At 34.7% G+C, this 14,342-nt stretch overlaps 2 protein-coding genes across 2 annotated transcripts; both read right to left on the bottom strand.

The window, feature by feature from the left end:
- Positions 1 to 3,283: 3,283 nt before the first annotated feature.
- LOC123911051 (probable protein S-acyltransferase 22) lies at positions 3,284 to 10,215 on the bottom strand. The gene is made up of 9 exons (XM_045962379.1): positions 9,758 to 10,215; positions 9,557 to 9,670; positions 6,813 to 7,217; positions 6,600 to 6,668; positions 6,448 to 6,519; positions 5,639 to 5,767; positions 5,355 to 5,435; positions 5,051 to 5,245; positions 3,284 to 4,563 (listed from the first exon to the last, which is right to left on the bottom strand). Exons 1-9 carry the CDS (start codon positions 9,797 to 9,799, stop codon positions 3,808 to 3,810), a joined length of 1,863 nt encoding a protein of 620 aa, XP_045818335.1. The 5' UTR covers positions 9,800 to 10,215; the 3' UTR covers positions 3,284 to 3,807.
- A 1,384-nt stretch (positions 10,216 to 11,599) lies between these two features.
- LOC123908357 (probable WRKY transcription factor 4) lies at positions 11,600 to 14,054 on the bottom strand. The gene is made up of 4 exons (XM_045958986.1): positions 13,583 to 14,054; positions 12,928 to 13,463; positions 12,695 to 12,853; positions 11,600 to 12,371 (listed from the first exon to the last, which is right to left on the bottom strand). Exons 1-4 carry the CDS (start codon positions 13,778 to 13,780, stop codon positions 12,098 to 12,100), a joined length of 1,167 nt encoding a protein of 388 aa, XP_045814942.1. The 5' UTR covers positions 13,781 to 14,054; the 3' UTR covers positions 11,600 to 12,097.
- Positions 14,055 to 14,342: the final 288 nt, after the last annotated feature.

Here is a 14,342-nt window from a genome sequence, read left to right as displayed (position 1 = left end):
ATACAAATTCATATATTGTGAAAAAAAATGATATCAGCTAGTGTTATCGGTTATCACTTATATGTGAATGTTACTTAAAATGAATCAAACACAAATGAGGTGTTTTTACTTTTTCATATATTTGTTGAAGATCTAATGTGGGCTATATATGGAGGTGAATGCAATGCTATTATGCTACGAAAGAGAATAGGAAAATGCTAAACAGTGTTCCCGGATACTCTTTAAGCACCTTAAATGTTTATGGAAAATTGAAAATTGAAATGTTTTACTTTTTGAATAAATAATTTTCTTAAATGAAATGCTTAAAGAGTGTCCCGGAGACACTGTTTAGCATGACCCAAGAAAATATACTTTTTATCAAAATTTATAGCAAGATTGAAAAATTAAAGGCCTCTTAAAAAGCATTAATGCACCGTAAAATTGAATGTTTGAGCTTGACAAAAAAAAAAAGAGAATGTTTTAACTTTGCAATTAAACTGCAAAATGGCAAAAAGGGTAGGTTGCTTCCATGGGTGGAGGTTGAAGAGGGTGTAAGAACACAGACACACTGAGAAAATAGAAAGAAAGAATAAAAAAAATTGATTCTCATAGGTGGAAGTAAAATACACTGTGATGAATGAGCGATAGAATTTGTTAGGATGTCAATGCTATGCATTGATGAAGATAACGGTGAATCAAGCAACATGAATGAATAAACTTGTTTTAATTAGTTAGTATCACAGTTCTGCAAAAATAAGGCCAATGGTTGAAAGAAAAGGCCAATAAATAGCTAGAAATGTCTATTTGCTTGACCAAGTTTCTATTGGTTGTTTTAAAAGAAAACTGTCTTTCCCTAAACAGTAGTACACTACACCCCAGATAAGAAAAAGGATCACCTTTGGAATTTTGTTTATATCTTGGGTATACTATATTCACATTTACATATATCAAATCTGCACCAACCATCAAAATGGTCTTTATAAAAGGAAAGGCAACACTTGCTTCATTTATTTTGAAGATACTTTTCCGTGGATGATTTTTTGTTTTTTGTTTTGATTGCAGACTACAAAGCGGACAGTTCCGTTCCTATTTGTTAGGGGAGATGGGGGAGACAAATTTGCAGATTTTTGAACGCACAAAACACATGATTGAAGATTGGAGGCTTGCTAATACTATTAAGCCGAAACACCCAACCCAACCACTGGTAATGGTAACAACAACAGTAGTGTGCATGAACGGCATGATAGTCGCAGTGAAATTCGATGGAAAAATCCAAAAGCCGGAAGATATAAGTGCAATGTTGATGCCTCCTTCACAAAACAACGAAATTTTGTGTTCCAAACTTCTATTGTGATGTTGAAGAAAAGAGACGTCACCTTTTGTTCAAGTTCAATTGTGCTTAGTCAAATATTGTTTGACTCACCATGACTTATGGAATGCTTATCATTCTAGGTGGTTGGTTCTCTGCAGTCAATTGTGAAATTTTCCTACAGTGGTTATATAGCCAAGATGGTAATATTAGTAATTGCACCATGAGTACTTTTTTAGGAACGAGTCCTGTGATATTAATAGGTAACAAAAAGACTTCAAACCATGAGGAGCTCCAGCTAATTGCTACCAATGACTATGTACACATGGTTTTCCCTGCCTATTGCAATAAGCTTATATTGAAGAGTGCTAATGACATGAATGTGTTCCCACTATTAAGTTTGTCAAGGTATATAATCTTGAGGGCAAGATCATTTTTAGAGGGGTTGGTAATGATATAATCAATGTTGTATTGATTCCATGTTTGTTCTCAAATATTCTTTGCAATGAGAAAACCATGGGTGACATCAAAGGTTGTTGAAGTTGAAATGATGGAAAGAATTAGACACAAGAAGATGCTTCTTTCACCATGGAGTGATGCACTTGAATTTTACCATGTTCAAATTAGCGATACACTTGAAGTTATCTTAATGGAGCCACTTGAAGTTGATAGTTTGAATTCTCAAATCTTCTCCACTCACTACTGCATAGTTGGTAAGGGTACATGGTGGCAAATTAAAGCTAAAAATATGTTTACACAGGGCATCATGGCCTATGATGGTAAATATCAATTACTTTGAAATTGAAAAGCATGTTGCAGGAGTTACTTCTATGATTTTTCCAATATGTTTGTCATGTGTGAAATTAGACCATGGGAATTAATTGATCCAACAATTAATTTGTGCAAGATTATTGTTTTTTATGACAAGCCTCACACTAATAGGTTGTATGAGGATGTGATTCTATACATGTCCTGTTATGATCCTAGCCAACTATATCCACCAAAGGAACTTACGAAATATGGCGTCTGTGGCACTTGGGTGACTTATCATGTCTTTGATTGGCATATAGCTTGGGTTTGCCAAATTGTTAGGAAGATATCTTGGGCACAAATGAAAGGCTCCCCACTTGTCAAGCACTTTCATTCCAAGAAATGGGATCCGGGTGGTGTTGCCTATTTCTTCATTTCAAAGAAAGTCTTTACACACAATGCTAAAGGAGCTAATTACATACTTGAAGAAAGGTTAAGGTACAAACTAGGATTTATTATTGAGTACCCCTTTCATGGAGTTGCCTGTTTTGTTTCTGCTTTGGTACAAGAACCAGAAAAATTTGGTGATGCTTGTTTATTCCATGAAAAGCAATTCATTCAATGGGATCCTGGTGGATGTTTTACTGTACATGTGGAAGTGCTACTATTATTCTACACCATTTTCTTGACTTCAACCTTGAGGACAAGGTTGATTTTAATGGGGGAGTAATGTTATGATTCAAAATAGCATATGAGGAAATACACTTGGCATAACATAATTGGTTGAGATAAATGGACACATGGCTAGGGTTGTGCATAAATAGTGAAATGAGAATCAATAGTTGCAAAATTGATGAAGTCTCTCATCTCTTCCTTTGGTACTCTTTTGTAGAGTAATGATTAAATCTTAGACTTAATTTTTTTCTATCTTTTCCTTATTGCTTTTTTGTACTAAGAACATCAATTCTAGTTCTCATTTATCAATTTTACATAATCAAATTACAATTATCCATTTTATTACATTCCCAATTTTGAGAACCCTTACATACCCCTCTGGCTTGTAGTTGAGAAGAGCTGTAGTTTAGGAAGGGCTAAAGGGGTGCATGTGATCCCTCTCGTTGAGTCAAGGGTCTCCACTCTCCAGGAGTAAAACGAAGGCACATCCTAGATCTATTAAGCCGGCAAGGGTTCAGCATATCTGTTTACTACAAATTCATCATCTCAAACATAGAAGAACACAAGTAATTAAATAAGCGAATAACACTAACTAGGAATTGAAGAAAGTTAAAGAGTTGTTAAATTTGTCAACTGTGTCTGGCATAATTCAGATATCTTAATAATGATTCTAATAGAAATAAAAGATGGGGATACAATGAACAATAGTGACATCATTTGGAGGAGGACAAGGAAAAATCATTCTTCCTATAACAGCCATTTCTAGTTCTCTTCATGCAAGTAACAAGTCATTCTGCCCAACCATGACTGGATAGAAAATTTGACAAGTAGCAAGCAAGAGCAACCTAGAAGCAGCAACAGCAATGCAATAGGAAGGTGAACCATATCAGTTACTATTGACATAAAACTTTGTACATCGGTCAGCACCGCCTGACCTTTGTGCCCTCCAAAACTCAGCAGCGTAGTTTAACAATAACTTGAAAAGAAGATTATGGAGTACGTCCAGCTCACAAATCAAAAAAATGAACAATTCCCATCTAAATAGTCAGAAAGATAGTTGTCTAATTGACATATAATTTGGTGGTCACAATTTTCTAGTGTCTACTGTGACTCATGCTGGATGACAATGTAGGCCTAAAAGCCCTCTCATCCTGATCAGCTCTGAAAAGAACACTACTCCAATCTGCAATTCTCTGAACAACCCTACTAGGAACCTGGTCACTATCTTCCCCGCCGGAGGCCTCATACCCATCACTTGTTGACCTTGACAGTGGAATTTCCTTCAGAGCTTCAGCACCAGCAGTTGAAAGACCTGCAAGATGTCTTGCTTCATCAGCTCCTGTTGCCCGAAAAGTGTGAATATCGGGAGAGTCCAAACTGCTCTCAGGAGATGACAAAACAATGCCTGCTGAGCTCGACATCGCTTGGCTTGTTTGAAAACTACGTAAATGGGGAGGGGCAAACCCGGACCTTCCAATGAATCCCATGTTGGTATTATTGAAAGAAACGTTTGTCATGGATTCCATAGATATGTCAGCAGGAAGGTAAATATGCTTATTATCCCGCGTTTTATTGTTTTCAATCGTGGGAACCGTTCTTCGGCCGCTGCTACCAAAACGGATGTCTGGTTCTAGCCTGGAAGCCTGATCATGTCTTATCACAGGTTGCAGAATTTTGGACTTTTTTCTTACTTCAGCGGCAGCCTTAGCAACTTCTTCTGCATTTAATCGCGCCAACGTCCAAGGACTAATTTTGACTGTGGCGGGATTCTTTTTCTTCAATGGCTCTTCTCTCATTGACTTCTTTCCCAGTGAACTCACAGAACCTGTTTCCGGGGGCACTACATCATCCTATAACCCCAACCCGCAAAAAAAGGGCAGGAAAAAAGGAAAAGGTGGTGATCAGTAAGCAAACCCAAGAAAATAGGAAATAGAATAATGAAAAAATAAATGAGATCATGCTATCTAATGACAAAATCCATTTTGTTGCCCATAGTACCTTACCTCTTTATTACATAGTGGAACTAAAATAGTTCAAGAACAACTAAGTTAAGACATATAGCTTCAATTAGCACTCAATTAGAGGAATTATGTCAAATGAAAAGGCTTAATAGTTGATAAATTTAGTTTTCCTAACAGTAGGTAAGTATTGAATTCCTCTATGCAAATCCTAATAACAAAAACATTTTTATTGCACTCAAATGCTGAAGAAGTTCGCACGACCACAATCCACATGCAGCAGTGTTTTTGAAGGAAAGTAATATAACTAAAGGCATTTTAAGAAGAAAAAGAAATCCCATAATACAAAAAAAAAATGTCTGGATTGAAAATGTGTTACCTGATTCTCAAGGAACATGCGTGGGGGCGTGCACCATGCACCACGATGCAAAGCATTGAAGGAGCTTACACTGCTCAATGCAGTAAATGAACTAACAGTTGACATTTGGGGACTTTGCTGGCCTCCAACTCCTAGCTGCTCCTGCTCTTGCTCCAGCTCCCTCATAGCTACAATGTAATCATATGTGCTGAGTCCCTGTGTCACCCGCAAAAACCATAATATTAAGCATTAATGATGTTAGTGTTGCTTAATGTGAAATATGATATAGACTTATATTTTTCAACTGGAAAACATATTATCTTACCTTTTTAATGAGGAGAATATGAAAGAAGAAAAGCTGAACAACAGGTAAGGTAGCAATCATAGCCAGAATGGTACAGGCAGACTGAAAAAAATTAAAAGGAACAGAAAATAAGTTGTTCAGGTGTAAGAATAACTGTAGCTGGAAATAGCATCAATGATTTTTCATCAAACAAATGGAAATATCAAACAAAAAGAGCAAATTTAAATCCATATGTCAGATGGGTAAATAATAAAAATTATAGCAGTACAGTATATTACACACAAGGGAGGAAAAGCAATGCTCACCACAACAATAACAAAGGGGGCCAGAGAGAAACTGCTTCCTAACTTAGAGGAGATTTCCATAGAAAATTGCTTCCTCTCAAGAAAACAGCAAATGAGCACAAGTATCCCAGTTGACCATTGAAGAATAAACTGCAAACTCAAAGCCAAAGGTTCACAAAACATGTACAGACCTGTCAATAGTTAATCGAAATAAAAATAACTTGGAAATAAGAATTTTTACTCGAGGTGATTTTTAGGTTATAGCTTTATAGGATGGTTCAAATAGAAATGGTTTGCAACTTCGTAGGGAGACTAAGAGCAAGTTTACATCCTAAAAATATTTTCAAATTTTATTTTTTGGTTTCATACTGTAATAGCACCTTTCTTCTCACTGCCACCAATTCACCATATGCAGGTTATGAGTTACATCGACATTTTCGGAAATAGTGAAAGGGACTTTTTAGCATTTTCAAAAATAATGATTTTGTTTTCTGAAATTCAAAACAAGAACAGTCACACAAGCTCTTTCAAAAATAAAAAAACAGTCGCACAAATACATTCTTACTGTCATTAATTATTTTAAAAATGAAAACATGGAGAAAGTAAATGGGACCTAAAGTAGCGTAAGAAAGGATGAAAAACATAACATTTCTGGGAAAATGAAAACAGAAAATGTTATCGCAAAGTAAACAGGGCGTAACATTTACAAATGCTGGTGATGAGGAGCAGATTCACATTTACTAGTTGGGTATTGTTCCTAAATAGCCACATAGCTTACTGGTTGGGTATTATTCAGCAATGTGAATGATAAGCAAGACATAGGTGCATACCAATAGTATAGCAGCAATCATCAGGCTAAAAAATTGTCTATAGTTCTTTTTCCCAATACAGTTGTTGAGCCACTGCAAAACTCGGGAAACAACATTTTTTCAGAACATATGCCAAACAATGAGTAAAGAAATGAGAAATCAGATAATCATACTCGGCAATGATGATCAAAGTGATTTACACACTTGTCGCAGACTCTACAGTGCTTGCTGTATTTGAAGACCTGCAACAAATGACACAGAAGGTAATTGTGAAATTCGGCATGCACTACTTTTGAGGTAAAATCATCTTTTCATATCCACATTTCATTTCAGAGTGAACTCCAACAGAGGGAAATTATGTTTCTAGTTAAAAAGCTTCAACGCACCTCAACTTCACACAAACTGCAATAGAACATGCCCTCTTCACTGATTTGTTTATCAGAAGACTCCTCATTCGAACCAGAGCAGCGGCAGATATAAGCACAAGGAGAGCAAACCAAGAGGAAATGCGATAAACAAGAAGACAATGGATTTTCCTTCTCTACTGAATGAGAAGTATCTTTCATATTTCCTTCTGTTCCGAATGCTTCATTATCCATGGAATTTCCTCCAACTGTTGAAGCTTTTGCATCATGCATTGATGGAGTTGACTCTTCACCTAATTTAGAATTCTTTAGCCCAAAAACCATTTTACTGTCAGGAATTTTAAGATACTTTTTGGACTTAAAAACTCCAGGATCTGCTGGATCTGCTGCAGCACACCAAATGTAGAGTCCAAAAACAACCGTAATCTGGCAAGAGGAGAGATATCACTAAAAGAAAATGCCCCTTTCGGGATTTTAATTTTTATAAGAAAAAAGCACAATTATTAAAACAAAGCCATCCTTGTGTAATTATTATGTTGCAAACATATTAATTACCATTAAAATAACGTCAGCCAATAACAGCCCTAGCATGGTCATATATCGCAGGGGAAGCCAAAATAACCATAACAAGGAAGAAATATCAGAGGATAGAAAATGTATATCAGCATAGACTACTATCTCTAAAATACTTGGTTACTCAAGATTATTGTGCTCCAGCGGATAGCGGGTTCATGACATTATTGCTAAGGGTTGTCCTTTTCCTTTAGAGCTAGCAAATCCAAACAACAAAAGATTGTTCCACTGGTGGGATCAACTACATGAATCAAACGATACCGCAATGTCCACAAGAAAAATCATCTAAATCTAAAATCTTTCGCAATGGCATGGCCAATATTTTTTCTACATGTCTTCTCATACATGCGCAAACCATCTAAAGCAAGATTTTTGTTTTATGAACATTAAACTTAGTTTCTCACTGGTTTTTTGCACCCAAGAATTTAATCTCATACATCACAACAGGTCATCCACCTGTGTCACACAGTGTTTGCATATGCTTGAGTGTTTCTTGTGTGTGCACTCATCCACCATAATATTCTCATTTGTGGAAAATTGAGCTGATTTTCTTGTTGGCTCTTTAGTGCCAAGCATTCAGTTCCATCAACACTGCAGGTATTACGAATATGCAGTGAAATTTTCGTTAATCGTTAAGGTTGGGAGCTATTTTGTATTCACAAATAACACCTGAAACAACCATCCACTTCATCCACCACACTTAAATCCTATGGTTTACTTACATCTCATTTTACTTCCCTGTCATTTTGTAAGATGGATCCACAGTTGAGACTCATATGGTATGGTCTCCAAGAACTTGTTTTTCCCTCAAAGAAAAATAATGAACATTTTGAGAAATATGTCGACACACCACTCTATTTCCCTTGATTGCCTCTTTTGCAATCTGTTACACTAATCATTGACTGCTATTGATTGCCTCTCTGCTAACTGCTAGTATAGATCCTAATAATGGGTAGTTTCCTAACACATTCCTATTAGTGCCCAATACATATTATTTAGTCTAATTCTCAACCATTTTTTTGCACCAGACAAAAAGCATTATAACAAGAAGCTATAACTATAACAGCTCTGGACCCAGTTTTTCACCAATAAAATTCTTGTCAAAACCATGTATTATGCTGTCTTCAACCCATATTATACATAACAAAGTAACTACATTGGAAAAAAATCTCAAACTTACAAGAAAGAACCTGACCACCAATCTACAAAATTTTCTCAGTTTTCAGAAAAATATAGCACGAATGTGCTCCATTAATGAGTGATAAGGAAGTTATGGATTCAACTTTCCCTACTAAAAGTAGTATTGAGCTTATGGAGGAGAACGTCAGTTCAGTGTCTGCAAATCACACTCAAACTGTGATCTAAGCACTCAAACTGAGATCCAAAGCACATAAGCTCATAGCCAGTGGGATACTGCCTGAACTCACTAGGAAGCTAAAAACTCTAATTACAATGGATTTCTACAGACAAAATATTGACATGTTTTGGTATTATTCCAATTCTCTCGAAACCCCTCCATCCAAACATACTAAAATATTAAGACACTGCCTAGTTTACTCTCTCTTTTTTATATAAGGTTTAATTTACTATATAAATAAATCAAGATAAGGATGGTTTAGTTCTACCTTTACCTTAGAACATTTTGTGCCTGTTGTGCTAACAATTTAGAGCACCAATGTAAAGAACAAGAGGCAGAATTAAGACATCATAACAAATCTATTAGAATATTCTTGTTATCATTAGTCATAATGGTATAGCAAACTGTTGGGTCACGAGGGGGCAGCCGGGGGATCATCCACATTGGGCTTAAAGAACAACTATACAAATGAGTTGTACACTACACATTAACCCAAAACCTTAAGGTATTAGGTTTATGGGTCGTCTCACTTATAAAGTGTTCAACCTCCACTTTTGTAAGCAATATGGGACTTAACTCACACTTGCCACAACACAAACAAATATAGAAACTTACATTGTATATATATATATATATATATATATATATATGATTGCAAAATCGATAGAAAAGCGGCCTATTATTCTTACATGGTATCAGAGCAAAGAACACAAAACAAACACATGAAACACAAAACAAACAAAAAGAATCAAAGATCTCATGTCATCCACCAACCAACTTAGAAAGCATCACAAAAAAAGAAACAACAGAGAAAATTGAAAGATGGGGTTACTACCAGCGGTGTGTAAATGGCAATGACAATATACTGATGCATCTTGCTTCCAACAAAAGGAGCAAAGAACACGTAGAAAGCAAACCCCAGAGCTAAAATCACAGCAATAGCTACCACCTTTGCATAAAAATTTCAAAATTAGTAAGCCCCAAATAAAAACAAAAAGAACTTAGAGCAAAAAAATTGAAAATTTAGAGCTATTACCTGAAGAGGATGGTAAGGTAGCTGCCATCCATGCTTCCTCATACTTGTGAATTTGAAGGAAAAGTACAAAAAAAGTACAATGCAGAAAATAGACAGAAAGAAAAACTAAAACAAGGATGTTAATTTTTTGTTTCTTTCTCCCAACATTTTATTTTTGTCAATGGAAGCAAAGAATGAAAAAGCAAATATTTTTATTAATTTTTTGGTAGAAAAAGCAAAGATTTTTAACTTGTAATGAGATGTAGTTTGAAGTTAGATGAGATGGGGTTGAAGAAGTAGTAAGTGGTGGTGGGTGTGGAGTTTAATGAAGGGAAAAAATCTTTGTCTGATTTTGGATTTTGATGATTATTGATTGATATGTTGGGTTTGGTGCAAAGGTTTTTAATTTTAGTAGAGGTACTAGTACTTGGTGGGGGTGGTGGTGGTGGTGGGGAATCTGTGACAGTGTGAGTTACCATGGGTTTGGAATTATTTATTAAAAAATATAATAATTTAACATTTAAAAAATTGAATGCAGAATTTTTTATAGAAATATTTCTATATTAAATTATTTAATTCATTATATTTTAGTAGTATTGGTTTTAGGCAGAGTCAACCGTCTTTGTAATTTTTCTTTTTTTTATTGGTGTAATAATTTTTTAATGTATCTTAGTAGCATTTAAGAGATTTCTTATCGTGAATTGCAGAGGTTTGAGTATCTGTTATACTTTTTATAAAAAAATTTTCTTATAAAATAAATTGTTGCGGTGCCTATTGTATAGGAGCACTGTTTACCTTTTTTAAAATTGCCAAATCATGTGCAAGATATCACAGCAACCGATGGTTGTTTGTTTCTACTTGTCTTTTACTTTTGTGAGTGAATGTCCAACAACAACCACACCTTGTTTCTCTCTCCCATGACTTTCTTATCTTTCTCTTAAAGGAAAATGGATTACATGCAATTATGGACTTACAGAGTTTATTTATAGCCATCTTATAATCAAATGGTTTAGAAAAAATAATTTTAATTTTAATATTGTGTTTAAGTTACAACTGTTTAATTTTAATCGGACAATCTTTAACATCTAACTGTGTGATTGTATAATCATTTTGAGTGCGATCTATATTTAGAGCACTCACCTACTCATTTTTAAAGAATTTTTATTGGTTATTAATTATGTAGAAAAGGAGAGAGTAAATTAAATGTAATTTGCATTTAATTTTATAAGAATAAGTAAAAATAAATCTTGAAAATAGTAATAGTTGCATTTTTTTTTATAATTTGGGACAAGGAAAAGTGGTTTTTTTTTTCGGGACAAAGGGATTATAATTATTAAAGAGAGAGATGAAAGAGAAATGATAGAGAGATAGATACAAAGTCAAGTAACTTTGTCACGTTAAAAGCCACTAGGTTTGGTCTAGTGGTGAGGGGTTTGGGTAGTATGTTATAGGTCCTGGGTTCGATCCCCAGCTCATTGTAAACAAAAAAAAAAAAAAAACTTTGTCACCTTAAAACTAATTCGGGTTCAATGCCAGCCTGATTACTTACGATTTCTCATAAATGGGTGATGGTTGTACGATGTTGGGCCTAAAATGATATTTAATGAGCCTGTTTGTTTTAGATTTTTTTAAAATAGATTTTCATGTGTTAGATAATTTTGTGTTTCAATTTAGAAAAAATGAATATAACAAAACTTGTAATATTTTAAAAAACGGTTTTAGAAAATCTCTTTTCAAAAATATAAAAAAAAAAAAAAAAAACATTTTTTTAAAGTTAAAACAAACATGCCCAATATTTTATTACATTCTTGAGCATAATTTTGCATGGAAGTGCATTTATTCAACTATAAACAACTACCTGTATTTTACAAAACCTCACAAAAATGAAGAGACTTTTATATAACATAACTTTCATATTTTGAAAGTATGCACAATTGTTACAATACAACATCATCCAAAATCAATGTTCACTTTGCAAACTTTTTCAATTAACATTTTATCCTATTCTACTTAATTCTTGAGCAACGGCGTTCATTATACCTGCATTTACTCGATCATATTCCTCCATCAAGCCAAACATACCACTTGTCCTAAAGTTTGTTGATACTCTAAGAAACAAAGACATCTTTCTTAAAAAAAAACTACAAAGTATCATATACATGTGCCCCTTCTCTATTATATATGTATATCATCCATGTAGCCAATTTCTAACCAATGTAGGACTAACTACTCACAAGCATAATTCCAATGCTAGTACTTGGTCAAAACTTTGGCCTTAGACTCAAAAACTAAAAACATTAAACATCAAAAATAACTTGTGAGTTGTGAAACATGCTTCCAATCCTATATAAAATATAAAGACTATGCACTATGTTCTTCCTTCAACCTTAGACGTGCCACTGTTGAAGGCTGCTGACCCCTTCTGTTCATATTATGCATCTCGGGTATGACATTTTGTGATTTTAGTTGTGATGCACTATTATTGCTAGCAAGGGTGTGGCTATTAGTCTTAGCTGTTGGCACATCATGATTATGTTTTCCTTCATATGTTGTCATGACAGCTTTACGATCCGTTGAAGCCCTCTCGACATGCTTCCGAACATTGCAACCTGGAGTTGTGCATTTGTAATAGCTCCTACATATCATACAACAATTAATGCATCACTGTCTTTTCTAGAACATGATCTCAAATCCAAGTACTATACAGTGAATCATTGTAGCATAATCAGAAGTATGATGAATATATATAATTGAGCATTTTAGTCCTTAAAATTATTGAATTTAGTCACTAAAATGTTATCAAAATATATTAAATTTCATAAATCTTTTCAAAGTTTCGTTAATTTAACAGACTAAATTAAATTATTCCACTACGACAATTTCAGACACTAGATTATTGGTGACACATTTGTTGCTAAACTAAATAGTCTCAACCTGACATAAAATAGATGCAATCACCTTGGATATGGGTTGCCTTTGACAACTTTCTGGCCATATTTACGCCATCTATATCCGTCCTCTAAGAGATCCACATCACTTGTTGTTTGTACAATGATTTTAGGCTTTGAGACAGTCCCATGTGAAAAGGATGGATCTAGGAGCCTAACTTCTGTGTTTCTGCAGAATCATAAAACTTAGAAAAATGACATATATCAAAACACCAAACAATTTTTTATGACCTTAACCCATACCTTTTCTTGAGATCAGGTTCATAATCTACTTCAGTTTCATTATCTCCTTCTTCATCACTGTCACATGTTTCATAATCTACGCGATCTTGTTGCACATTTGAATTCTCTTTTGTGAGCTTGCTAGGATGAGGGCGTTGATGAATGTGCTCTCCTTTATAAATAATTTGAGTAACATGACCATCAACAAGATCGCGTTCGACTTTCTTCTTCACAGGACAGCTAGGATGTGTGCACTTATAATAACTTCGAGGAAACTCGCAACCTTTGACTTGTTTTTGTCCATACTTCCTCCAGTTGTAGCCGTCATCATTAGCCTTCTCAAAAGAAGACTGCTGCATTCTATGTTCTGAGTTAGAAGAATAATCGACTGATTTTGTCTTTGATTCCTCATAATTTGGTATCAGTTGTTGTGGAATGTTATTGAATGTAACTGCAGGAACTTGTGTCAATGAGGTAGTAGTAGTAGGTAGTACTGATACAGAAAATGCATGTTCAGATTGAATTTGAACATTGGAGTAGCCTTGTCCTTGTGCTTGCTGTTAGGAGAATAAGGAAACAGAAACACTTCAATTCAAATTCAGAGTGAATATGTTAATAAGCCAAAAGAAAAATCAATTGTAGCTGTATGTTAATAAAAGTTGTTGAGGTTTGTTACCTGAGGTGGAGCTGTTAACAAACCACCACCACCAGCAGCTCTTCCTCCTCCATGCTCCACATCCAACATGGCGCCAGCGAGGAGCTCTGAGAACGTCTTACAGTCATCGTTGTCCCCGAACAAGCTGGAAATCAAAGTCATGGGACCAGGACTAAACCCACCACCACTAGGCCACTCTCCATTTCCACCCCCAACCATTCACTTTATTGATTACAAACCAAAGCCAAATGGATAGATGAATTAATCAAACAATGATTCTGCTAATGTTTTGATCTCAATTCTCTATTTCACCAAAAAGTCCACCCCCCAAATATATGATACCTCTTCTCTTCTATGCTCTGCTGCCTGCAATTCTCTCCTTTCTTTCACTTATATAACTTTTATATTTGTAAATATTTCCCCCTTATCTATAAAGTCTTGGTCTACTAATTTGTCCAAAAAACAAAGTATACTTCATCAATAGTGACTCCATAACATAAGTTTTATATTAAATGTCACTTTATACTTGGATTATAAAATTGTAAAGAAATAAAAAGTCTAATAATTTTATAAAATCATCTTTATTAATTGTTGATCATTAATTATTTAAAATTGAATGCATAATAATGCATAATAAAATTGAGGATATTCTAGGGTGATTAGAATGTTGGTTTTTTTTTTTTTAAGTCACTAGGTTTGGTCTAGTGGTGAGGGATTTGAGTAGGCTAGAGGTCATGAGTTTGATCTTCAGCTCATTGTAAACTCTTAGAATTGAGTATTG

This window comes from Trifolium pratense, linkage group LG2, assembly GCF_020283565.1.
Source record: "Trifolium pratense cultivar HEN17-A07 linkage group LG2, ARS_RC_1.1, whole genome shotgun sequence".
Taxonomy (NCBI): Eukaryota; Viridiplantae; Streptophyta; class Magnoliopsida; order Fabales; family Fabaceae; genus Trifolium; species Trifolium pratense.
Note: the sequence above shows the minus strand (reverse complement) of the source record. Positions and strands in the feature narration are given on the sequence as shown.

Excerpts from the sequence above, each read along its gene's own strand:
- LOC123911051 (XM_045962379.1), bottom strand. The coding sequence starts at position 9,799 with ATGAGGAAGCATGGATGGCAGCTACCTTACCATCCTCTTCAG. Across the intron at positions 6,669-6,812 it reads GCAGTTTGTGTGAAGTTGAG|GTCTTCAAATACAGCAAGCA; the intron begins GTGCGTTGAAGC and ends CATTTGTTGCAG. Across the intron at positions 5,768-6,447 it reads TGATTGCTGCTATACTATTG|TTTATTCTTCAATGGTCAAC; the intron begins GTATGCACCTAT and ends TTGAGTTTGCAG.
- LOC123908357 (XM_045958986.1), bottom strand. The coding sequence starts at position 13,780 with ATGGTTGGGGGTGGAAATGGAGAGTGGCCTAGTGGTGGTGGGTTTAGT. Across the intron at positions 12,854-12,927 it reads GAACCTGATCTCAAGAAAAG|AAACACAGAAGTTAGGCTCC; the intron begins GTATGGGTTAAG and ends ATGATTCTGCAG. Across the intron at positions 12,372-12,694 it reads AAAGGCAACCCATATCCAAG|GAGCTATTACAAATGCACAA; the intron begins GTGATTGCATCT and ends TATGATATGTAG.